The following is a 24,869-nucleotide window of genomic DNA, read 5'->3' on the forward strand; positions in this document are numbered from 1 at the left end:
AAGCTTTTTTGTGATAGCGATCTGCCGGCCAGGAACTTAGTGGGAGATGGGAGGGGTGTGTGTGTTGGAGAAAGCCGGACATCCAGTCGATCACTTGGTCCGTGCCGCCGCCATCTCGGCCGCGACACTCCGTGGAGGTGGGTTCGGGCACCGCCCGGGAGATGAAGGGCCCATTAGCTAAGCCTTCCCAGGACTTGTTTCCCTCAGATGACTCTTTCATTTATTATTAAACAAATGTTCGTTGAGAGGTGCCTCCCTAGACCCAGGACTAGAGATGGCCCTAACTGGTTTCTCAAACCTCTCACACATCGAATGCTGCCCAGCTGTGTGCTGTATTACGGCCCAAGGGCCAGAGAGTGGGCAGGGTATTCATACTCAGTGGCCTGAGGTAATCTGGACTGGCCACTGAGAGATTAAGTCGATTCGGGTTTGGGTTACAAATGCATAAATCTGATTTCACTCAGATCAGCATTCCAGCTTCTGAGAGAATTTTTCCATCAGAATTTTTAATTTAATGTTTCATGAATTTAATATTGAGTTTCATATTAATGAAGACACTTGATTAATGTTTTGTTAGTCAGCTACCCTACTGGAGTTGCTTTGGTTCAGCATACAAGGAGCTGATTGCAGTTCTGCCCTTTTTGCTTTGTAATCCTAAAGTAGGAGCAGGCAAGGAGTTTTCTATTTGCTTCCCTTCATGAGTTTCTTATGAAATTTAATATTTTATAGTATTTTTCGTCTTCCTATTCTGTTCGTTTTTAACAATTTAGCATGATTTTAGTGTTGACAGTTGATCCTCCTCCTCCCTCACCTTAAATAATCACTGTTAATGATTTGATGAAATCCCAACTTCAGTAGTGACCTAGTTTGTAGAGCAATTGGCTTAAGTGATCTCTGAATTTTCCAGCAATTAATCTCTTTTATCTCCTAGGGGGGGGAATTTGAACCTTTTGGACCCTTGTGCTAGATCTTAAGTGGAACAATGGGTTCAGACAAACGGTAAGTCACTATATTACATATCTGTGATAATATTTCAGTAAGGATTGCACCGTTTATTTAAAACTGCTTATTTATCAAACAAATATTTGACCATCTGTTTTGTGCCAGGAATTGCTAATGAGCACCTTCATGATCCTGCTCTCACAAACTACTGCCTAGTGAGAGGCATGTTGTTTAAAAGAAATTTAAGGTCCTGTTAAGATACATAAAAATGATGTTTTTTTCTGTATACACAGCTAGAGAAGCTTTCTGGAGAAAGTATTCATATGATGAAGCTTTGAAAGCTTGCGTAATAATTAGGTAAAGGAAACTAAGATGGAATGGGTCACTGAGAGTTCCAAGAGTAGACAAGCACCCATTCAGAAGCCAGGAGATCATAGAATCTGACATTATGCTTAGTTCCTGGCTGTGGCAAGCATCAGAAAATGCTGTTTCTCATTTATTGCCCCCTAATATTAAGATGATCCAGACTTATAGAGCTGAGAATCTTTGGATCATGTGTCGCTGAAGAATTAAGATGAGAGTATTTGACTGCTGGGTCAATAACTGTACTCCCTCTCAGACCATTTAACTTAAATATATAAACTTCCTTATTCAGTCACAGGCCTTCTTCGTATCGAGGCCATTCCCTGCAATAGATCAAATTGACAGCCTAAAGGAATTTGGTTTTGATTTGTTTATTTTCTTGGTACCAGGGATTGAACCTGCTGTGGTTAACCACTGAGCTACATCTCTATTGCTTTTTTCATTTTTTGAGACGGGGTCTCAAAAAGTAGCTCAGGGCCTTGCTAAATTGCTGAGACTGGCTTTGCGATCCTTTCAACTTGTGATCCTTCTGCTTTAGCTTCCTGAGCTGCTTGGATTACAGGTGCATGCCACTATGCCCGGCTCTAAAGGGATTTGTTTGTGTTACTTACCTTTTTTTTTTTGGTACCAGGGATTGAACTCTGATGCTTAACCACTGAACCACATCTCCAGCCCTTTTTTTTTATTATTATTATTTTTATTTGTTCTACTTAGTTATACATGACAGTAGAATACATTTTGATACATTGAACATATATGGAGCACAACTTCTCCTTCCTCTGGCTGTACATAGTGCAGAATCATATACCGATAGTATAATCATGCATGTATATGGGGTAATAATGTCCATCTCATTCTACCATCCTTCCCACCTCCTCCCCCAGCCCTTTTTTATATCTTATTTAGAGATAGAGTCTCACTGAGTTGCTTAGGGCCTTGCTAAGTTGCTGAGACTGGCTTTAAATTTACAATCTTACTGTCTCAAGTCTCCCAAGTATCTGGGATTATAGGTGTCACTGTGCCATACTATACACTCACTTCAATATTATTCCTCTAAATATTTGACTTCGGGCTGGGGCTCAGTGATTGAGTAACCTGGGTTCAATCCCCAGTACCAAAAAAAAAAGATTTGACTTTCTCTTGTGATTAGTAGTAATTTTATATGACTGGTAAATAACTATGAAAACTATTTTGTCTGTGATCAGATGGGTTTAAGCTGCTTCTTATATTTTCCCATGAAGCTCAGGGCTCCAAGAAACCAAAAATAAACCAGATATTATAAGAAATAAATGTTCTCTGAGAGTACTAGTTTTGAGTAAAGCATCCTGTTATGTGTACAGGTGAACTACTTGGCTAAAAACTTGATTTTGGGGGAGGGGGAGCTAACTTAACTCATCTAAGTTATTGATTACCTATTTCCTAGTGGGTGTGGTATCTTAAGAGTAGATGGGGGCTGGAGATGTGGCTCAAGCGGTAGCACACTTGGGTTCGATCCTCAACACCACATACAAACAAAGATGTTGTGTCCGCCAAAAACTAAAAAATAAATATTAAAATTTCTCTTTCTCCTCTCTCTCTGTCTCTCTCTTTAAAAAAAAAAAAAGAGTAGATGAGCTAGTATGTATTCTTTGAAATTTGAGTAATGGCTTCCTATCTTAAGTTACTAGGATCTGAATTATAAGTGAAAGGGGTCATTTGTATTTACTAGGCTTGAAAAAGCATAAGAATATGTTTTGAGAATATGATCTTGTCTCCAAAAATTCAGCCTAAACAATTGATAGCTACATCTTATGATTTTGTATAAGTTCCTGAAAATTATCTTTATGTTTTAGGATGTAGATATTCTCAGTGGTTATCTTTATAAATTTGAATTTGGTAACAAATTCAAAGAAATATATTAAATTATTTGGATGTATCTTATAAACTGATCTCTCTGTGTGTATTGTTTCTGAAGGTATAAAATTAAGATTAAAAGTAAATTACTTTTTCTGGCAGAGTAAGTAGAACAGAGCGTAGTGGAAGATATGGTTCCATCATAGACAGAGATGACCGTGATGAGCGTGAATCCAGAAGCAGACGGAGGGACTCAGATTACAAAAGATCTAGTGATGACCGCAGGGGTGACAGATATGATGACTACCGAGACTATGACAGTCCAGAGGTGAGTGACCAGCGACTATTTATGGAATTTTTAGAATTATGAATAATTCTTGCAGCATTCTTGAAAAGTATTCCAAGTGTAAAAATTTCTCTTGAGTATTACAGTCAAACTTTCTATTCTGAAATATATTTGATGCAACTATAACCCTCAAAGACAACTTGAGCCTTATAGTAATAGAAATAATAACCAATGTTTGTTTACATAGGATTCACGTGTATTTTGAGCACTTGATTTCATGGACTCATTTAAACTGTAAACCCTACAAAGTAGGTGTTATTTCCCCCCTTTTTCTTTAAAATATTTTTTTAGTTGCTAATGGATCTTTTTTATTTATTTATATGTGATGCTGAGGATCGGACCTAGGGCTTCACACGTGTCAGGCAAGCGCTATACCACTGAGCTACAACTCCAGCCCATTATTCCCATTTTAAAAGTGAGACAAGTTGTGATAATATATAAGCCTTATGCCTTAGACTTTTGAAATGAAGAACAGAAGTTGCAGTTTTGGTCATCTTTTTTTTCACATTTCTTTCCATATGAATATATAGCTTTGTTTAGAAGTAATCATGATGGGTTAGGGTTAAAAAGAAAGGCATTGTGTCAACCTACAACTAAAAAAATTTTTTTAAAAAGGAAGTAATTATGCTGATATAGTTTTATACTTTTTCCTCCCTTCCACTTTTTGTATCCATTTAATTTTCATAGTATAACAATTTCATTGTGTTTACATCATTGTGTGTAATCATTTTTCCTGAACTAAATAAATGATTGTCACTGTTCTAGAAAACACTGCAGTGAATATCAACATGGAATACTCTTATCATTTTTAACTTCTTTTTAAGATCAAATTCTGTGAGTGGAGGACCAGATTAAAAGGTGAGTGCAGGGTGATTATAATTGTAATTTTATTTTTCTGTGAATCAGAGAGAGCGTGAAAGAAGGAACAGTGACCGATCAGAAGACGGCTACCATTCGGATGGTGACTATGGCGAGCATGACTATAGGCATGACATCAGCGATGAAAGGGAGAGCAAGACCATCATGCTGCGTGGCCTTCCCATCACCATAACAGAGAGCGATGTAAGAAGAACCCACAATTTTTTTTTTAATATTTTTTAGGAGTAAAAAATATTTTGGACAAAATGCCTTTATTTTATTTACTTATTTATGTGGTGCTGAGGATCAAACCCAGGGCCTCACACGTGCTAGGTGAGCACTCTACCGCTAAGTTACAACCCCAGCCCAGAACCCACAGTTTTAATGAGTAGTCTAGTAGGCACAACAGACTTTGAGCTTCTACCATTATTATCCCATTACTGTTTTATCTTAAACTAATATCTTAGCTAATGAAATATATTTCCATCTATAGGATGGACAAAAGTAAATTACTAATTATTTTTAGGCTTTGAAGCTCTGTGTAGAGTTTTTAGGAGTGCCTTAAATATAAGAATCAGCTCTTATTCCTTCATTAGCTCTTGGAAAATAGTCAATACATTTTTATTGAGTTGATTTATTATTTATTAGGTGAGGATATATCAGTAAAATCAACTTTCTCCATAATATGGCTACCTTTTGATTTGATAAAAATTATACTGTCCATTTGAAATCTCAGAGAAGCCTGTTGAAAAGGAAGATTCATTGCGTGGCTCATTCCTCAGGACAATGAAGGGCCTTCATGTGCTTGACATTGTTTGATTTCCAACGGTATCTCTGGCCTCACTCTTTCTTTCAGCCATATCTACTACCTGCTTCCATTATTCTACCAGTGTGACTTTTGCTGCTTGGAGACTCCTTTATGTGAATCCATTTCTGATCTACCAGACAGAATTTCTTCTTCTTACACTCTTCTCAAGGCTGTATGCTTGTGGCTTTTCATGTAGTACCTATACTGTGGCTATCAGCATGTATGTCTCATTTCTACCATAAGATAGTAGATCTGACTGTGTGTAAACCAGTCATCTCTCTGTTCCAGGTGCAGTTCGTGAAAGGTTTGGAAACATGTTTTTTTTTTTTTTATTTATTTTTTTTTAAGAGAGAGTGAGAGAGGGGAGAGAGAGAGAGGAGAATTTTTTAATATTTATTTTTTTTAGTTCTCAGCGGGCACAACATCTTTGTTTGTATGTGGTGCTGAGGATCGAACCCGGGCCGCACGCATGCCAGGCGAGCGCGCTACCGCTTGAGCCACATCCCCAGCCCAGAAACATGTTTGTTTTTTTTTTAAAGAGAGAGTGAGAGAGGAGAGAGAGAGAATTTTTTTTTTTTTTTTAATATTTATTTTTTAGTTTTCGGCGGACACAACATCTTTGTTTGTATGTGGTGCTGAGGATCGAACCGGGCTGCACGCATGCCAGGCGAGCGCGCTACCACTTGAGCCACATCCCCAGCCCCAGAAACATGTTTTTAAAAAGAAGTAAATGTGCTAGTACCTGTTGTCCTAGAGTAATCAAAGTAATATGCTAATTAATGTTTAATTGAATTTTAGACAAAGCTGAAGGTAAACATTGGATTTACACAACTTTAGTTTCTAAACACTGGTAGTAATGATTATAATGACTGTGAGACCAAATATTTTAGTTAACAATGAGTAGTTATTCCATTATTTATGATCTACTGTATACCTGCTAAACTCTGTTTGCTGTGTTAGATGTCACACTGATGCAGAGCATGAATCCTATCTTCATGGATGAATAGCTAAGCTTAACACATGATGGTGACAATGAAGACTAGAAAAGTTTTGTTATTGGATGTACTGGTATAGTCCTCTAGGAGGCTATCAGGGGTGGATGACTTGAGCCCAGGAACTCAAAAGCCAGCCTGCTTGGGCAACATAGTGAGACCCTTTTAAAAAGAAAAAGAGAGTGGGCCAGGCAGCACACCTGTAATCCCAGCAACTCAGGAGGCTGAGGCAGGAGGAAAATAAGTTTCAGGCCAGCCTCAGCAATTTATTGAGACCCTACCTTAAAATAAAATATAAAAAGAACTGGGGATGTATCTCAGTGGTAAAATACTTTTGGGTTTAATCCCTTGTACCAAGAAAAATATATAAGTAAACTTGAGAAGCTATAGCAATGAGGATGTAGTGAAGGGGATACAAGGAATCCTTCAGAAGTTTATTTAGGAAGGCTTGCTGATTGATCATGTTATGACCCCTAGGAGCCTACAAAAGAAAGTTGATACCATAGGGGTAACAATCAATGTCTTTGCTACTTAGGGCTGTCCCACTGATAACAAGACAGGAGTAGAATAACTATATATTTCAGACTTCTTTAGGCAAACAGAAATGGCTCCCACAAGAAGGTTGGTTGGTTGGTGTTTAGATGCTGGGGATTTATCCCAAAGGGACACTTCACCTCCACCTCTGAGCTATATCTCCCACCCTTATTTATTTTGAGATAGGATCTTTCTGAGTTGCTTATGGCCTCACTAGCTTACACAGATTGACCTTGAACTTGGGATTCTCCTGCCTCAGCCTCCCAAATTGGGATTATAGGTGTCCACTACCTCTGTGCCCAGCTGTTATCTTGTAGTTTTAACTTGCATTTTTTTTTTTCCTTTCTTTCTTTTCAATTGCTGAGTGACCCAAGGGATTGAAACTTGGATAACTCAGCAACTGAGCCACATCCCCTGTTTTGTATTTTATATAGAGACAGGGTTTCACTGAGTTGCACAGCACCTCACCATTCATTTGAATTTGCAATCTTCCTGTCCCAGCCTCCAGAGCCAGGGGATTACAGGCATACACCACCATGCCTGGCCTTAACTTTCATTTTCTCTTATACTTATTGGCTCCCTGAATTTTTTTTTCCTTTTTTGTGAATTGTTATTATTATTTACCCAATTTTCTATTGTTTTCCTTCTTTAATTGATGTGTAGGAACTCCTTGTCATATATATTGAAAATGTTTTCTCCTGTTTTTGTGTTTAATGTCCATCCTTAAGAACAGGTTGGAATTGAAGTTAAAATTGCTGAGTTCATCTCTGCATCATCTCTGACAACAACACTTTAGCTTTGCCTTATGGGAGGTCCCCAAAAGGAACTTTACGGAGATATAATCAATTGGAAGTATTTTTGGAAACTCCATTCTGATCCATAGATCCATAGATCTTAGCTCAAATGTTCATCTGATAGCTGTCTCTGATAGCCAAATCCAAAGTAGCTGCTCTGGCTCCAGCCCTTTCTCCCCCGAAGGTTGGTTTTCAAAGTAGAATTTCTCAGGTTCACAAATATTCCACAATATTCTTGAGCTAATTGGTATCTTGATATTTGTTGGGATGGTAGGGATTTTGTTTTTCCCCAGTATAGAGGATGGAACCCAGGGCTTCATGCAAGCCAGGCAAGTAGTCTACCACTGAACAACATCTCCATTTTAAAAAATTTCATTTTGAGACAGGATCTTACTATCTTTCCCAGGCTCACTTTGAACTTGTGAACTTGCCTTAGCCTCCTGAATCTCTCTGGAATACAGGCTTGCCCCACTGAGTCCAGCATAGTCTTTTATCCCCACATTTTTAGATGCTTTAGACGGAAGTTGTCATTGTTGGTTCTAGTTCTTTAAACTGTTTATATATCTGTTTATATATAGATATATTATATATTTATATAGATATATTATATATCTACTTTATGTCATTCACTCTGTGTTCCCAATGTAAAATCTTAGTGAAAAATCAACAAATGTCCTTTAGTTGTATTTCCTTTCCAAATAATGATACATAAATTTCATTAGAAAAATTATTTAGTCTCCTGAACTTTAGTATATCCTGTATGTCTTTCTGTTTCCCTTTTTAATGTAGCCCCCTTCACCTGGCAATATGCAAACTCTTAAGAATATCTGTCTTTGGGGCTGGGAATGTGGCTCAGGCGGTAGCGTGCTCGTCTGGCATGCGTGCGGCCCGGGTTCGATCCTCAGCACCACATACCAACAAAGATGTGGTGTCCACCGAGAACTAAGAAATAAATATTAAAAATTCTCTCTCTCTCTCTCTCCTCTCTCACTCTCTTTAAAAAAAAAAAAAAAAAAAGAATATCTGTCTTTGATTACTATGTTACTATACATGTTAGGAATGGACATTTTTATAGTAACTATTTTACTCTGGTGACTGACTCTTTTTACTTACTCTGTTACTAAATATGAAACTGAGTCTTATGGTAGCTTAGCATAGCACTTTAGTTTGAGAAAATAGATACAATTGATCCCCCTTATTCTTGGTTATTATGTTCCATAAAGTCACCACAAATATGAACCATTGCTCCTAGGGGAAATAAAAGGTTCTTATAAGCGGGGGTGGGGGGTCACTTTTTTTGTCACCCTGTCAGTTTGGAAACTTGTTTGAGGGGTGGGAATAATAAGGATCAAATCCAGGGGCACTTTACCCCTGAGCTGCATCTCTAGTCTGGAATGTTTTTGATCCTACTGCCCTCAGCTAGGATTATAGTCATGTACCACACACTCAGCTGGAAACTTGTTTTTCTGTTGCTGGTACTGTTTTTTTGTTGTTGGACTTTTTGTTTGTGTTTTGTTTTGTTTTTGGTACTTGGAATTATACCCAGAGGTGCTTTACCACTGAGCCATATCCCCAACCCATTATTATTATTATTATTTATTTTTAGTTGTAGATGGACATAATACCTTTATTTATTTATGTGGTACTGAGGATCGAACCCAGTGCTCCATGCATGTGAAGCAAGTGCTCTACCACTGAGCCACAACCCCAGCCATTATTATTATTATTATTATTACCGGGGATTGAACTCAGGGGCACGCAACCACTGAGCCACATCCCCAGCCTATTTTGTATTTTATTTACAGACAGGGTCTCACTGATTTGCTTAACACCTTGCCATTGCTGAGGCTGGCTTTGAACTCACGACCCTTTTGCTTCAGCCTCCTGGGTTTACAGTGTGCGCCACCATGCCTAGCTCTTGGAACCATTTTAAACAGCAAAATAACAAAAAAAATTAAAATATATATATATATATATATACATATATATATACACACACACACACATATATATGAATGAAAAATATTGCATTAGAAATGTTTTCAAACAGGGGCTGGGGATATAGCTCAGTTGCTAGAGTCCCTGCCTCAAATGCACAAGGCCCTAGGTTTAGTCCCCAGCACCACAAAAAAAAAAGAAATGTGTTTCAAACAGGAGAAAGTATTCCAGATGTCAGTTGGGGACATGAGCTTGGGCAACTCAGATTTTTCACTCGTCTGTGCACGCACACAAATATCCACTGGAGTTTTATGTTCCAAGTATTGATTTAGGGTTACAGATTTTAGTGTGTAGGTAAATTCATAAATTGGAACCTGTGGATAATGAAAATTGATTAACTGTAACCCTGACGGCTTTGTCTAACTGGAAAGAAGGGACCATTGAGAGAGAATCTCAGTTTCCCCAATTTGACCAAATTTTTCCTAGAAGTATTACTTAATTGATGAAGAAACGAATACATTTTTTATCATGCCTTTTGGGGGGGGTGGGCGTTCTGGAGATTGAACCTAGGAGCATTCTGCTGTTGAGCTACATCCCCAACCATTGGTTTTGTTATTTTTGAAACAGGGTCTCCCTAAATTGCTTTTGCTGGTCTTGAACTTAAGGCAATCTTCCTGCCTCAGCTTCCCAAGTAGCTGGAATTATAAGCATGAACCACCACACCTGATTTATCGTTGCCTTTTACAATAAAGAATTAGTCTCACATCCAGAATATTTCTTCTAGGTCTAATTTATGTTTATTAGGAGCTTAAGAATGTTGTATTTTATATATATGTGTGTGTGTGTGTGTGTGTGTGTGTGTGTGTGTGTGTGTGTGTGTGTGTGAATGTTGTAAACCTTGTTTTTAAGATTATTTAATTTTAAGATGTTACGAAGAACATGTTTACCTTGAGCGGCTCCACTTTTTCTAGGTATTCTTGAATAGTCATACTTCAGCAGATAATAGCATATTCTCTCCTTTTTTAATTTTTTATTATTTTTATTTTTTTTATACAGGGAATTGAACCCGGGAACACTTAATAATGGAGTCACATTCCCAGCCTTTTTTTATGTTTTAGGAATAGGGTCTTGCTAAGTTGCTGAGGCTGGCTTTGAACTCACAGTCATCCTGCTTTTTAGCCGTCCAAACTGCTGGGGTTAAAGGGGTGCACCATCACACTCAGCCTCTGCCTTTTTAAATCTCATTTTCGGTCGGCATCCTTTAAAACATGACATTGAGGGAGGCTTGAGGGCACCATACAGTGAGTAAGATTCTATATCATAGCATAAATAATTGTGCCTGAGGGAAATTTCCAGGCAGCATATATGCATTTTAGAATAATTGCATTTTGGTGTGATATAAGTTTAAAAACTTGACTGACTGACAGAGGATCTAATCCCTACTCCTTAAACTTTCTTTGATGTAAAATAGTGTGTTACCAAAACTTTTAACTCTAAATGTATAAAACTCTGCAGATCCGAGAAATGATGGAGTCCTTTGAAGGCCCTCAGCCTGCAGATGTGAGGCTGATGAAGAGGAAAACAGGTGAGAGCTTGCTTAGTTCCTACTGTTCTGGTTCTCTTCCCCCATTCCCACCTCAGTCCCTAAAGAACATCCTGATACCCCCAGTCTTCAAGCACATGAATTCAGAATGAAAGGTTTGCCATGGCTAAGGAATGTGACTCTTTGAAAACGATATTAGCATCTGAGGAACTTTTTAAAAACTTTGTTTTTAGGGGCTTTTTTTTCCTTCGGTAAGTAATGATTTATAAACTCCTTGTTTGACTGTTTATAGTCGGTTGCATGGTTACTTTAAGCGTGGAATCAAATGGAGTGGCATTTAGTTCAAGCGGCTTGTTCCTTGCCATGGCAAAGTATCAAGAAGATCCCCAAGTCAAGTCACATTTGTAAAGCTGCTTCCCAATTGGCTTTGTCACGCAGTGTTGAAGCAGTGGGAGAGAGATTCACCTGTTATAAAGGAACTGACTAACACGAGTATCCCGTCTATATCTGAATGCTGTCTCTAGGTGTAAGCCGTGGTTTCGCCTTCGTGGAGTTTTATCACTTGCAAGATGCTACCAGCTGGATGGAAGCCAATCAGGTTGCTTCACTCACCAAGTCTAGATATTCATGAAAATGGAACAAGTCTGTACAATTTAAAAAAAAAAAAAAAAAGGTTGAAGGAGTGGTTTGTTCCAAAGGAGTGACTTTAATTTAAAAAAGAAAAAAAAAAAAAAGCTTTGTATATATTAAAATTAACATTAGTGGAATAAATATAGTTCTAAGTACTATATTGCAGAATTTGTTCTGCTTTCAAACATGGCTACCTGGCAGAGCTTTAACTACTTAGTACCTGTCTGGTATTTACCAAAATATCTTTATGTTCCCCTTTTCCTATTCATAATATCCATTGAGAGTAAACTTAGAATATCAAACACTCCATTTGACAGTGAAGAAAAAGTAAAGTGGAAGGCTGTTGCAGGCATTTTTATAAGTAATTCCTTATTTCTGCCTGTAGACATAACTGCTTAGATGGGTCTTAGGGACCATTTTTATTTAAGAACCTAGTGGTATTTATGAATAATATGTCTGAAATGAGATTGGGAGTGGTGTCTTACTGCCATCTAATCTAGTTAGAGTGGCATTAACATTTCTAATATCTCTGAGGATGCCTTTTGCAGTCTGTTCAAATCATTTATGGTTTTTTAATGTAGTATTAACTGAAGTATTCTTCAGTTTATCAAGATAAAATGTTCAGTGCTTGGCACTTAAAAGTTTTGCATGAACTCCAAAGCAAAATATTGAATGCCTTTAACCCAGGGCATTCTGAGAAGTTTACTTCCAGAATGTTGCTTTTCTGTAGCATTTTGACTTGAAGCACCCATGAAAAGAATTAAATTTGGGCTGGGTTTGTGGCTCAGTGGTACAGCACTTGCCTAACATGTGTGAGGCACTGGGTTCAATCCTTAGCACCACATAAAAATAAAGATTTTTTTTAAAAAGTTTAATTCTTTGGTAATATGATTGTTTATAATAAGATTACTAATAAGAGTATCGCTTTGATGATTCATTAATAAGACTCAGTTTCTTAACCCAGAAGTCATAACTTATTCTTGTAAAAGTATAGCTTCATTCATTTCATACTGTGGATACCATCCTAGTAAATCCACAATATACAACAAGCCTCATGTGAGTCCACTTTCTTGACAATATCTTTTGTTGCAGTGGATGTATCACAATGACTAATTTAGGAGTTTAAAACTCCTAAAAATTTTAAGCCTATAGAACAGTTAATTTAAAAGTCTCCACAGTTTTAATGTATACAAAGCTATGTTAATGTCTGATACTTCGTTACAGTTCAAATTCACTCCAGAAATAAAAGACCAATAGGATTAGGGACTTAGTGGTAGTTTGGAGTCTCCCCTAACACACATCCCTCCTATTGGGATGATCTGTTGGCATATGTCCCAGCTTATGTATGCTTCTGTACTTTACACTGAGTGGATGGCCCTTTAGTTCTTTCCCTCTTGGCCGCCCTTCAGCTCTTTTTCTCTTGGCCAGACATGCAGTCTTGCCTTTAGATATTGCAGAAACAACATTTACAGAATATCTTAAATATTCCAGAATTTGTGAGAACCAAATTGTTCAACAGTATGTATATTTAAAGGGGTTAGACTCCTTTTAAAAATCTGGATATATAACCTACTTGAATCTGTTCTGATAGTGTAAGATTACCCCCACTTCCACCATTCCCCCCCCTCCAAAAACAACACAAAACAAAACAAAAGAAAACAAAAACAAAGTGCTCCTGTTAAATGAAGGCTCTTTGGGGGCAGGTGTTAGGTGTACTCTTAGCTAGACGGATTGAGCTCAGAGTTTGACCTTTTAAAGTTAAATGCCTTTTAGTCACAATGGTTGACTTGAAGGATGAGGTGGTGTACACTTTTGTGAAACTTTCCTACCCCCCTGAAGAAACTTCATTGGCCTCCTGGTTACTCATCCTGAAGCAAGTACCATCCATTCAGTGAAAAAACACATCTGTCACCTAGGACATAACATGGTTGCATTTGGCAGGAAGAAATCTCATTTAGATGTTTTAGAGTTGGTGGCATTCAGAATAGTCCTTTCTGAGAAAGACTTATAATCAGAATCCCTTTAAAAATCCCTTCCTTTTGTCTCCCCAAAGGACACATCCTGAAGCATGAGTTTGGGGGAAGGGGAAATATAAAAGTTATTACTTTGTTTAAGGATGGGGAACTGGGAAAAAGTGAAGCAAAACCCAAGGACACCATGTTAAGGGCTAATTCAGGAGACAGTCTCAACTGGGAGAGGTCTGTCTTCTGCTTTTGAATTAAACTGTCACTCTCAGGCAGCTTGTCAATGCTGAATGTTAGGACTTCTGTCTCTGCTGGAGACACGGCCTGGTGCATGTCAGCGTTTAGTGTTTGGCAGCTTTCTCAGCACTCCCTGACTCCGTTTACCTTTACTCCGAATCCCATTCTCTTACTGCCTATCTGAAGGATTGGATGGGCAGAGTATAGGTGGCGGTGGTTGGTCCTCCCCGTATGTTGTCCATTTAATTCCAGAGCACTGATTTTTCCGAAGTGTGCTCTGCCCTGGGAAAATGGACACATGTTCCTCACAATGGGAATAACTAATTACTTTTTTTCTTACAGAAAAAGTTGGTGATTCAAGGAAAGCACATCGCAATGCATTATAGCAATCCCAGACCTAAGTTTGAAGATTGGCTTTGTAACAAGGTAAGCATGTGTGCTTCCCAAATAAACAAAACTACTTTGCAGTTTGGCTGTTTTTCTGTTTGTTTGTTTGTTTGTTTGATATACAAACAAGGAAATTAGTTAAGTGTATAATCACTAGCTCTTATTTATTATAAGGTAATTTTTGTGCTTTATGACTTAACTTGGTTCCTTGTGTACTGGTATTAGAGGATAGAATCCACAGAACTTGTGAGATTTTGTTAGGTGGAGAGGTAGAGTTTTCTATATATATTTTGTGGGGGAACCTTTATTTTATTTGTTTAAATGCAGTGCAGGGGTTTTTTTGTTTTGGTTTGGTTTTTTTAAACAGGTACAACTTTTTTTTTTTTTTTATGTGGTGCTGAGGATCAAACCCAGTGACTCGCACATGCTAGGCCAGTACCTATCTACTAAGCTACAACCCCAGCCTGTGGTCAGGTTTTTAAGCCCAGAGTTTCAATTAAGACTTTAGGCCAGGCACAATGGTACACACCTAAAATCCCAGTAGCTCTGAAGGCTGAGGCAGGAGGATCACAAGTTCAATGAAGCCAGCCTCAGCAACTTACCAAGGCCCTAAGCAACTCTGAACAAAATACCAAAAAAAAAAAAAAAAAAAGATTTTAGGTGTGATTCACTTTACTGTTTATTGAATCTGGTTACTCTTGTTTTTTGTTTTCAAAATACTGGGGATTAAACCCAGCAGTACTTACTCTATCACTGAACTGTATCCCTAGTCCTTTTTGTTTCTTATTTTGAGATTAGAAAGGCCCTGAATTTGTGATCCTCCTGCCTCAGACTGCTGGGTAGGTAGTATTATAGTCATGTGCCACTCTGCTTGTCTTGCTTAGTCTTTTTATTTTATTTTTACTGGAGATTGAACCCAGGGGCACTCAACCATTGAGCCATAGGCGGGTGCTCTACCTCTGCACCACAACCCCAGTCCTCACTAGCCCTTTTTATATTTTACTTAGAAACAGGGTGTCACTGAATTGCTTAGGGCATTGATAAATTGCTGAGGCTAGCTTTGAACTTGGTTCTCCTGCCTCAACCTCTCCCTAGCACTGAGATTAAAGTCTCTTAATTTTATTTTATTTCTATTTATCTATCTATTTATTTATTTATTGGTGGTGCTGGGGATCGAACCCAGGGCCTTGTGCGTGTAAGGCAAGCACTCTACCTGCTGAGCTATATCCCCAGCCCCTCTTAATTTTATTAATGAAACCAGGCACAGTGATATACACCTTTAATCCCAGCTAATCAAAAGGCTGAGATAGGATCACAAGTTCAAGGCCCATCTGAACAACTTTAGCAAAATCTTTTTTTTCTTTTTTTTTAAAGAGAAAGAATTTTTTTTTAATATTTTATTTTTTAGTTTTCGGCCGACACACATCTTTGTTTGAACCCTGGCTGCACGCATGAGCCACATCCCCAGCCCCCGCAAAATCTTGTCTCAAAAAAAAATTTTTTTTTTTTAATTTTTGCTTTGTAGTTGTAGATGGACAGCATGCCTATATTTTTTTTTAAGAGAGAGTGAGAGAGGAGAGAAAGTGAGAGAGAGAGAGAGAGAGAATTTTTTTAATATTTATTTTTTAGTTCTCGGCAGACACAACATCTTTGTTGGTATGTGGTGTTGAGGATTGAACCCGGGCCGCACGCATGCCAGGCGAGCGCGCTACCGCTTGAGCCACATCCCCAGCCCAGCATGCCTATATTTTATTTATTTTTATGTGGTGCTGAGGCTTGAACCCAGGGCTTTGCACATGCTAGGTGAGCGCTCTACCACTGAGCCACCACCCCAGCCCTGTCTCAAAATTTTTTTAAAAAGAGGGCTAGGGAGGCAGCTCAATGGTAGAATATTCCCTCTGTTCAGTCACTTCCCAGGACCCCACCACCACCAAAATTGTATTAATGAAAATCCTTGGGAACCTTGATACAAGGTCTTTAATGGACCTGACACAAGTACAGCATTTTGAACTTGACATTACTTTTTATTATTTTTATTTGTTTTTGGTGGTACTAGGGATTAACCCAGGAGAGCTCTACCACTGAGATCTACCCCCATTCCCCCACCCCCTTTTTTTTTTTTTACTCAGTGCAGGAGATTGAATCCAGGGCCTCACAAGGCTGTGGCCAAACAAGAGCCACATCCTCAGTTCCCCAGGCTGACCTTACATTTGTGATCTCCTGCCTCAGCCACTTATGTTGCTGGGGTTACAGGTGTTTGCCCCTGCACCTAGCTAATATTCCTATTTCGAGAATAGTCAAAATCTTTTTTCTTCATGTTTCCAGTAGGGGACTATGTAGTGTTCAGTTTACACTATGTCTGCATGTATACAGTACTCTTTCAATATTTAAAAAAAAAAAAAAGTTGGGCTGGGAATACAGCTCAGTTGGTAGAGTGATTGCCTCTCATGCATAAGGCCCTGGGTTCGATCTCCAGCACCACCAAAAAAAAAAAAAAAAAAGCTGAGGGCAGTGACATGCATTGGTAATTCAGCAGCTAGGAAGACTGGAGGATTGCCAGCCTCAGCATTTTAGTGAGACCTTATCTCAAAATGGAAATAAAAATGGATGGGTTAGGTAGTTCAGTGGTATAGTGTCCCTGGGTTAAATTCCCAATACCATACATGTACAAATAGAATTCTTCTTCAAAAGATAATAAAACTTATTTATCTTGGAATTATTCACATGGTCTAACATTCTAAATTTTGGGATTATCCAGGTATGGTGGCACATACCTATAATCCTAGTGATTCAAGAAACTGAGGCAGAAGGATGGCAAATTTGAGGTCCTTCTCAAAATGGAAAATAAAAATCCCTGGGGATGTATCTCAGTGAAAAAGCACTCCTGGGTTTAATCCTCCGTACCAGAAAATAAATAAACAAAATTTTAGGTTATGCCACCTTGTCTAGGCTATGTGGTCAATTTCTGCATTTTTTATATTAGTTACTAGACTTACCTATGGCTTCATTGCTCTAACCCACATTGTTGATAGAAAGATTGGCCTAATGTGAGAAATAATTACAGATAAAACTTTTTTTTTTTTTTTTCCAGTGCTGCCTTAATAATTTCAGAAAAAGACTAAAATGCTTCCGATGTGGAGCAGACAAGTTTGGTAAGCGTGGATTCAGCTCTTTGGAAAATACAATAAAACTTGACCATGGAATTATTATCTGTGAGCCTGAGGAAAAGAGTAGATTTTAGGACATTCAAATAAGTAACTTGTATCGATCCTTAAGCCTTTTATCTTAGGTTGGGTAAATGCTGATGATGATTGTGAGAGGACAGAAAATTCCTTTTTTGTTTTCCAGAATTAAGTCTGCTCACTAGGTTTGCATTCTACATCTGCTTTTTGTTGGTATGATGCCAGTTCTACATTGGCCCAATGTTTACATTCTACATTAACCATGTCAAAATTATGATATTTTGCTATAGCCACAAGTCATTTAAAAAAAAACCTATTAGGTGTGTTTAAAATAAAAGCTTTGGGGGTTTTAATGTATTTTTGTTTGTTTTAAATGGGGTTTATTTTTCTTTTAGATTCTGAACAGGAAGTGCCCCCTGGAACCACAGAATCAGTTCAATCTGTGGATTATTACTGTGATAGTAAGTTCAAGTTTTGACTTTTGTATTAAAAGTTGCTTTCAGTTGAAAATTTCAGTTCTTTTACTGTTTTAATGAGCAACAGCTGCCTTAGGTTGTCTCATAAAAGATTTGTTTTAGGGGCTGGGATTGTGGCTCAGTGGTAGAGTGTTCACCTAGCATATTTGGGGCCCTGGGTTCGATCCTCAGCACCACATAAAAATAAATAAATAAAACAAGGGCATTCTGTCTGACTACAACTAAAAAAAATGAATATTTAAAAAAAAAAGATTTGTTTTAGAATTTTCTCCATGTAAACGTGAAAAATTCACTGGAACTCCCCAAAATGAATTTTATTTATATTTAAACCTGTCCTGAAAAGCATTGGTGGTGGGAATGCACGTTTATGATATTTGTCTCATTCACCCCTAGCAATCATTCTTCGGAACATAGCTCCGCACACTGTCGTGGATTCCATCATGACAGCACTGTCTCCTTATGCATCCTTAGCAGTCAATAACATTCGCCTCATAAAAGACAAACAGACCCAGCAGAACAGAGGCTTTGCATTTGTGCAGCTATCTTCTGCAATGGTGAGGTTCTATTGAATTAATTTTGCCCTGGGGGATGGAGCTCAGTGGTGTGCTTTCATATGGAAGCCTTGGGTTTGATCCCCAGCACCAAAATAATAAAAGAAACAGTTTAAGAGGCAAACATACTGGCATACATGTAATCCCAGTGGCTCAGGAGGTTGAGGTATGAAGATTGTAAGTTCAAAGCGAGCCTCAGTGACTTAGCAAGCCCCTAAGCAACTCAGCAAGACTCTGTCTCTAAATGAGATACCAAAAAGGCCTGGATCTGTGTCTCGGTGGTTAAAGCACCCCTGGGTTCAATTCCTGGTACCAGGAAAAAAAAAAAAAGGCAAACAGTTCATCCAATTTTGATCATATTATATTTGAGGCTCCTGGAGTCTAAGGTTCATGCTTATAAACAGTTTTTCAGTGCTAAATTAAGGGACTTATGTCTTTGATAAGTAGCAAAAATAATGTATGTGCTTCAAGAGAACTAAAGTTTGAGCCACAGTTTAGTCCTTCATGCTTTATTTTATATTGATTTTGTTCCTTTACTAATACTGGATACCTTCATGTCCTGGGGGTATTTCATTCCTCAAGATTTCATATCTGCAAACACAATAGGAAATCACTAGCCACATGCAGTGGTACACACCTACATTCCTGGTGGCTTGGGAGGACTAAAACAGGAGAATCACAAGGTTGAGGACAGGCTCAACAACTTAGTGAGAAGTTCAAAATTAAAAAGAACTGGGATGTAACTCATTGGTGAAAAGAAAAGAAATCACTGTTGTTGGTGGTTTGGTTTTATTTTGTTTTGGTTTCCCTTTTTCTTTTGACAGTATTGGGGATTGAACCCCCAGGGTCTTGCTTGCTAAGTTGCAGAAGCTGGCCTTATTTCTTGTATGGGGTAGAGGGTAGAAAGAAAATTATGTGACAAAATTGTTGTTCTTCACATTCTTCTCTAGGATGCTTCTCAGCTGCTTCAAATATTACAGAGTCTGCATCCTCCTTTGAAAATTGATGGGAAAACTATTGGAGTTGATTTTGCAAAAAGTGCCAGAAAGTGAGTGACTTTGCTCTCCTTATTTCAAACTACTGCATCTGTGCACTTGTCGATGCTTCACCAACTGTACTTGAAGTCCATGTTCATAACTCTTCTTGTTAGTTATAGGCTAAGAGTGAGTTGATTTTCTACTCTTAGAGCTTATTCCGGTTGATAATGGTTGCCAGAAATGGTTTCAAAACAGGACAAAGGCAAAGCATAGCAGATGGGTTGAGGACATGTTCTGTGCAAACTGTAGCAGTATAATGCAAGCCCATCTGGAAATAATCCTTTCATGCCATAGCATGCTAGTAACTTCATGTACATAGTGCTTCAGTCTAGTGCTGTAAATTTCCCTTTTCTAATATCATTACTCATCCAACAGATGTCTTTAGATAGCACTTTGAAGAAGAGCAGTGATATATAACAAAAGACACTTGCCTACTAAGAAACTGGTCCACCAAGACCCTTCCCCTGTGAAATGTGGCCTTGTCCACATTTAAGAGCTGACAAAAGACTGGTGTCAATCACTACTCCTTTGGTTGTATTTGGGCACTAATTGGGACAAACTGAGATGGAATCATATGATTGGATCTTTGTGATTTCAGAGACTTGGTCCTCCCAGACGGCAACCGGGTCAGCGCCTTCTCTGTGGCTAGTACAGCTATTGCTGCTGCTCAGTGGTCATCCACCCAGGTAAAAGAAAGGATCTTTTTGCTTGGGATGTGTTCATGGTCACAAATGAACTTTCCTGTGGTATGTGAAATAGAAGCTCTCTCTGTTGAAATTTTTAGAGGATGCCTCCAAGCTTTTTTACTTGATATCCATTAAGTTTGTCTTTGACTGCTTTTCATTTAACATTTTGCAGTCTCAAAGTGGCGAAGGAGGCAGTGTTGACTATAGTTACCTGCAGCCAGGACAAGATGGTTATGCCCAGTATGCTCAGGTAGGTGGATTTGAACATCATTCAATGTCTACTCTGTAGAGAATGTCTGAGAATAGCAGATTTAATGGTGGGCTTTTCTTCAGTACTCACAGGATTACCAACAGTTTTATCAACAACAGGCTGGAGGATTGGAATCTGATGCATCATCTGCAGCAGGTAGTAAACTTCATCTCCTTTTTGGCTTTTATTTAAACAACTATGGTTGAGGAAATATGACAAGGTATCTTAACTAGACCCAAAGCCCAGAAGTTCATATCCCTGCAAGAATGTGAAGGTATATTCATTGCTGTTACCATGTTCCCAAAGTTCTGGGGAAGGTTAGGGTTGTTGGTGTACATCAAGAGCAAATATGTGGGCTGGGGTTATAGCTGAGTTGGTAGAGTGCTTGCCTCGCATGCATAAGGCCCTGGGTTCAGTCCCTAGCACCCTCTCCGCTCCCCGCCCCAACCCCCCCCCCCCCAAAAAAAACAGTATGTAATGAAAAGTTTTATTATTGATATTCAGCTCTTTCACATCTCCATGTTAGAACTCATAAGTGCCTATAGAAGTTCAGGTGAGCAAAGAGAGCTGAGAGACTTTAAAGTGGTGCTCTAATATCAGTCAGAAGAGTCAAGAAGCCTCTGCTTAAGTTTTTGTTCCAGAATTATAAAAGCCTTGTACTCCAGTCTTTTCTCAACCCAGAGCAAATGCACTTTTTTTTCTTCCTTCTTAGCCATCATACAGAATCCTTAACTTTGAATATTATATTTAAATAGGATTTTAAGAAGATGAAAGTGTCATAGATTCTAGGGTCCTTAGCAGGAACTAAATTAAGGACATACAAGGACAGAAGGCTAAGCTGGCTATGGTTGTGCACACCTGTGATCCTAGCTACTAAGGAGGCTAAGTTAGAAGGATTTTAAGTTTGAGGCCAGCTTTAGCAACTTAGCAAGACCCTATCTCAAATAACTAAAAGGTCTGGGGATATAACTCACTGGTGAAGTGCCCGCGTTCAGTCTCATACCACTATTGAGGGGAGATAAAAGACTGAAGACTGGATTGGGCTTTACAGTTATAGAGAGTTGGCTTGAAGTTTTAATACCTAAGCTCTTCTAACCTCTTTATCATCAGGCACCGCAGTGAACACCACCTCAGCAGCTGTGGTATCCCAGAGTCCCCAGTTGTATAATCAGACTTCCAATCCACCTGGCTCTCCGGTAATCCTGTCTTCTTAAATAGAGAATGCAAGGCTGTTAGGGAAACTTTGTGTTGCTGTACAAATACTGTCTTTCCTACTATATAAACTAGGATTGAATAATATACATTCCAGTTTTATAATTTTATTGTATGTATGTGCATGTTTTAAATATAAAACTCCAAATGGAGTGTGTTTATACTTTGTGCATGCTTCAACTCGACCCTTAAAAAGAAAGTTATTAGTGTGTATTCTGCTGAAGGATTGTCTTCGATCCTTGATGCAGTATGTCTTGTCAGGGGAGCCCTTCCTCCTGGATGATTGCAGTGGTTTAGTTCTCTTAAAAGACTTTACAGTTGAAATTATATTGAAGCTGCTGTTCTTTCCAGACTGAGGAAGCACAGCCTAGCACTAGCACAAGTACACAGGCCCCAGCTGCTTCCCCCACTGGTGTAGTTCCTGGTACCAAATATGGTAAGCCAAACCTCATGGGACTGTTGACAGTTGGAAGGTCCTAGTTGTGTCTTTGTTCAATAAAAGTTCCTCTCCCATTGTGGGTATCAGAGGGACACTTGGGGATGTGAGAAAAAGAACATTAAGACCTGATTCATCTTACTGGCTTAGAAATATAGCCAGTTTCTTACCTGGAATGACTATGTGCTGAATTTTGTCTTTGCAGCGGTGCCTGACACATCCACTTACCAGTATGATGAATCTTCAGGATATTATTATGATCCAACAACAGGGCTCTACTATGACCCCAACTCACAAGTAAGTGTGCTGTTTTACCTCAGCTTCAATAGAAGTATCTTAGTTTCACTTATATTTCTTTCTGAGGCATGAGATAAAATATGTAACTCAGATAAGTTGTTTTTATTGTTTGGGGATTTTTTTGTGTGTGTGGTGTGGGGATCAGATAATCTAGGGCCTTGAGCATGCTGTATCACTGGGTCCCAAGATAAGTTTTAACTTCTTCAAAGCCACCAAGATATGGACTGGAAATAAAGGTCAATTAGTAGAGTGCTTGCCTCGCATGCTCAAGGTCCTAGGTTCAATCCCCAGCACCACAAAAAAAAAAAAAAAAGAAAAAGAAAGTCCTTCAAAGCCACCAAGGTGTAATTTTTATTTTAGGATTTACTTTTTTTTTTTTTTTTTTAATTTTAAGGTTAAAAAAATGTTTTGAGGACTGGAGATGTAGCTTAGTGGTAGATTACTTGCCTAGCATGTACAAGGCACTAGGTTTAATCTCCAGTACCATTAAAAAAAAAAAAGTCTTGAGGTATAATGTTCATGTAAAGAAATACACAAGACTCAGGTGTGGCCAGGATAGTGACACATGCTTGTAATAATTCTAACTACTTGGGAAGCTGAGGCAAGAGGATTTCAAATCCAAGGCCACCCTGGACAAGTTAGACTCAGTCTCAAAGTAAAAGTGGCTAAAACCTGGCACAGTGAAGTCTGAGGCAGGAGGATTGCAAATTCAAAGCCAACCTCAACAGCTTACTGAGACCCTATCTCAAAATTAAAAAGGGATGGGGATGAAGTTCAGTGATAAGTGCCAGTGAGTTTAATTCCTGGTTCCTAAATAAATAAAAGTTTTCAGAAATAAAAATAGCTAGGGATGTAGCTCAGTAGTAAAGCACCTTTGGGTTTAATCCCTAGGGCCACACACACACAAAAAGACTAAAGTGTGTAATTCTTCCAAAATTTGCATGGATAACATATTTATACCATCACTGAGAACATTCTCGGCCTACCTGAAAGGTCCCTCAAACCTCTTGCCAGTCAGCACTCTTTCCCTTTAGTAACCACTATTCTGATTTTTTTTATCAGAGATAATTTTGTCAAGGTTTATGTAAAGAGCCAGGTACAGTATGCATACCTATAATCCCAGCAGCTCGGGAGCTGAGGCAGGAGGATCATAAGGTCAAAGCCAGCCTTGGTAACTTATCGAGGCCCTAAGTAAGCAACTCAGTGAGACCCTGAGTCTAAATAAAATACGAAAAGGGCTGGGGAAGTGGCTCAATGATCAAGTGACCAGTACTAAAAAAAAAGATTTTTGTAAAGACCTAGCTAGAAGATTTTAATTGTGGTTTTCTCCCTTGTTTTTTTTTTTTTTTTTGTTTGTTTGTTTTTTCAACTGAGATAAAATACACATAAAAAACAGAAACCACCATTTTAACCATTTAGAGTTTGTAACTCAGTAGTTTTTACTCTATTCCTACTGTCATGCCACTGTCTTAATTCCAGAATATTTTCATCACCCCAAGGAGAAATCCTATACCCATTAAATAGTTACTCCATATTCCCTCCCCACCTCTGCCCAGTAATCACTAATCTACTTTTTGTCTCTGTGGATTTACCTGTTTTAGACATTGCATATATATGGAATCCAACAGTATGTGTCCTTTTGTATACAACTTCTTTCAGTTTTTTTCCAGAGAGGAGGGGATACTAGGGATTGAACCCAGGGGTACTTTACCACTCAGCCATATCCCCAACGCTCATTTTCTGTTTTAAGACAGGTTCTCACTAAGTTGCTTAGGATCTCACTAAGATGCTGAGATTGGCCTCATACTTGAGATTCTCCTGCCTCAGCCTGCTGAGATGCTAGGATTACAGCACCATCATACCAGCTTCTTTTACTTAGCATGCTTCTGTATTGAGGATAGAAATTTAACAGATCTGTGTAGTGATGCTTTATTTTTAGTGATGTACATAACTTCTAAAATAGGAAAGCAGGGCTGGGGATGTAGCTCAGTAGAGTGCTTGCCTTGCATGCACAAGGTCCTTGATTCAATCCCCAGCACTGCAAAATAAAAAGCAACTTTAACACTCCATAAATAAATATTTTATGACCAGCAACTATATATATAGAATAGTAAAATAAGTACTTTTAACAAGACCTTGGCATTGAGAGCTTGTGGATTCTAAGAAGGGAAGTGTGAAGCTGTGTGCCATCAGTCTGCAGTTCTTTCACTCTGATTTGTGCAGTCTGGCCATTTCCCTAACATCTCTCCTTGGTGTACTTCTGTTACCTTCCCCAGAGGAAACATAACTGACACTCTCTCTTTTGTCCCTGTTGAGCAGGTAGTGAGTGACAAAAATAAAGGAGAGAAAGATGCCATCTGTACTCTGTTGTAACTTCTGTTGAGTTCAGGTTTCTTTACCATACCTCCTTCTAGGTTCCCTAGCTAATGTTCACACACTCTGTTTCCTGGAGATCCAAAGGATTCTACATGACTGAGCCTAGTGAAGAGCTATTAACTAGTTTTCACAGAAGATGTGCGTCTCATGACATGTCCATCTGTTCTGGCTACCTGGCTTGTATAAATGGTGTTGTC

The 24,869-nt window shown here is 38.6% G+C and overlaps 1 protein-coding gene across 1 annotated transcript in view; it reads left to right on the plus strand.

Annotated features, from left to right (window-relative positions):
- Positions 1-24,869, plus strand: part of Rbm5 (RNA binding motif protein 5) — a 32,154-nt gene that overhangs the window by 465 nt on the left and 6,820 nt on the right. The window contains exons 2-17 of the mRNA XM_026383835.2: positions 932-999; positions 3,301-3,466; positions 4,391-4,546; positions 10,924-10,993; positions 11,476-11,549; positions 14,125-14,208; positions 17,261-17,321; positions 17,747-17,812; positions 18,221-18,381; positions 19,329-19,426; positions 20,014-20,101; positions 20,274-20,351; positions 20,435-20,507; positions 21,462-21,547; positions 21,915-21,999; positions 22,205-22,296. Coding sequence (XP_026239620.1) covers positions 983-999; positions 3,301-3,466; positions 4,391-4,546; positions 10,924-10,993; positions 11,476-11,549; positions 14,125-14,208; positions 17,261-17,321; positions 17,747-17,812; positions 18,221-18,381; positions 19,329-19,426; positions 20,014-20,101; positions 20,274-20,351; positions 20,435-20,507; positions 21,462-21,547; positions 21,915-21,999; positions 22,205-22,296 — 1,455 coding nt within the window. The 5' untranslated portion in view covers positions 932-982. The remainder of the gene's footprint in view (positions 1-931; positions 1,000-3,300; positions 3,467-4,390; positions 4,547-10,923; positions 10,994-11,475; positions 11,550-14,124; positions 14,209-17,260; positions 17,322-17,746; positions 17,813-18,220; positions 18,382-19,328; positions 19,427-20,013; positions 20,102-20,273; positions 20,352-20,434; positions 20,508-21,461; positions 21,548-21,914; positions 22,000-22,204; positions 22,297-24,869) is intronic.

This window comes from Urocitellus parryii, chromosome 2, assembly GCF_045843805.1.
Source record: "Urocitellus parryii isolate mUroPar1 chromosome 2, mUroPar1.hap1, whole genome shotgun sequence".
Lineage (NCBI taxonomy): Eukaryota > Metazoa > Chordata > Mammalia > Rodentia > Sciuridae > Urocitellus > Urocitellus parryii.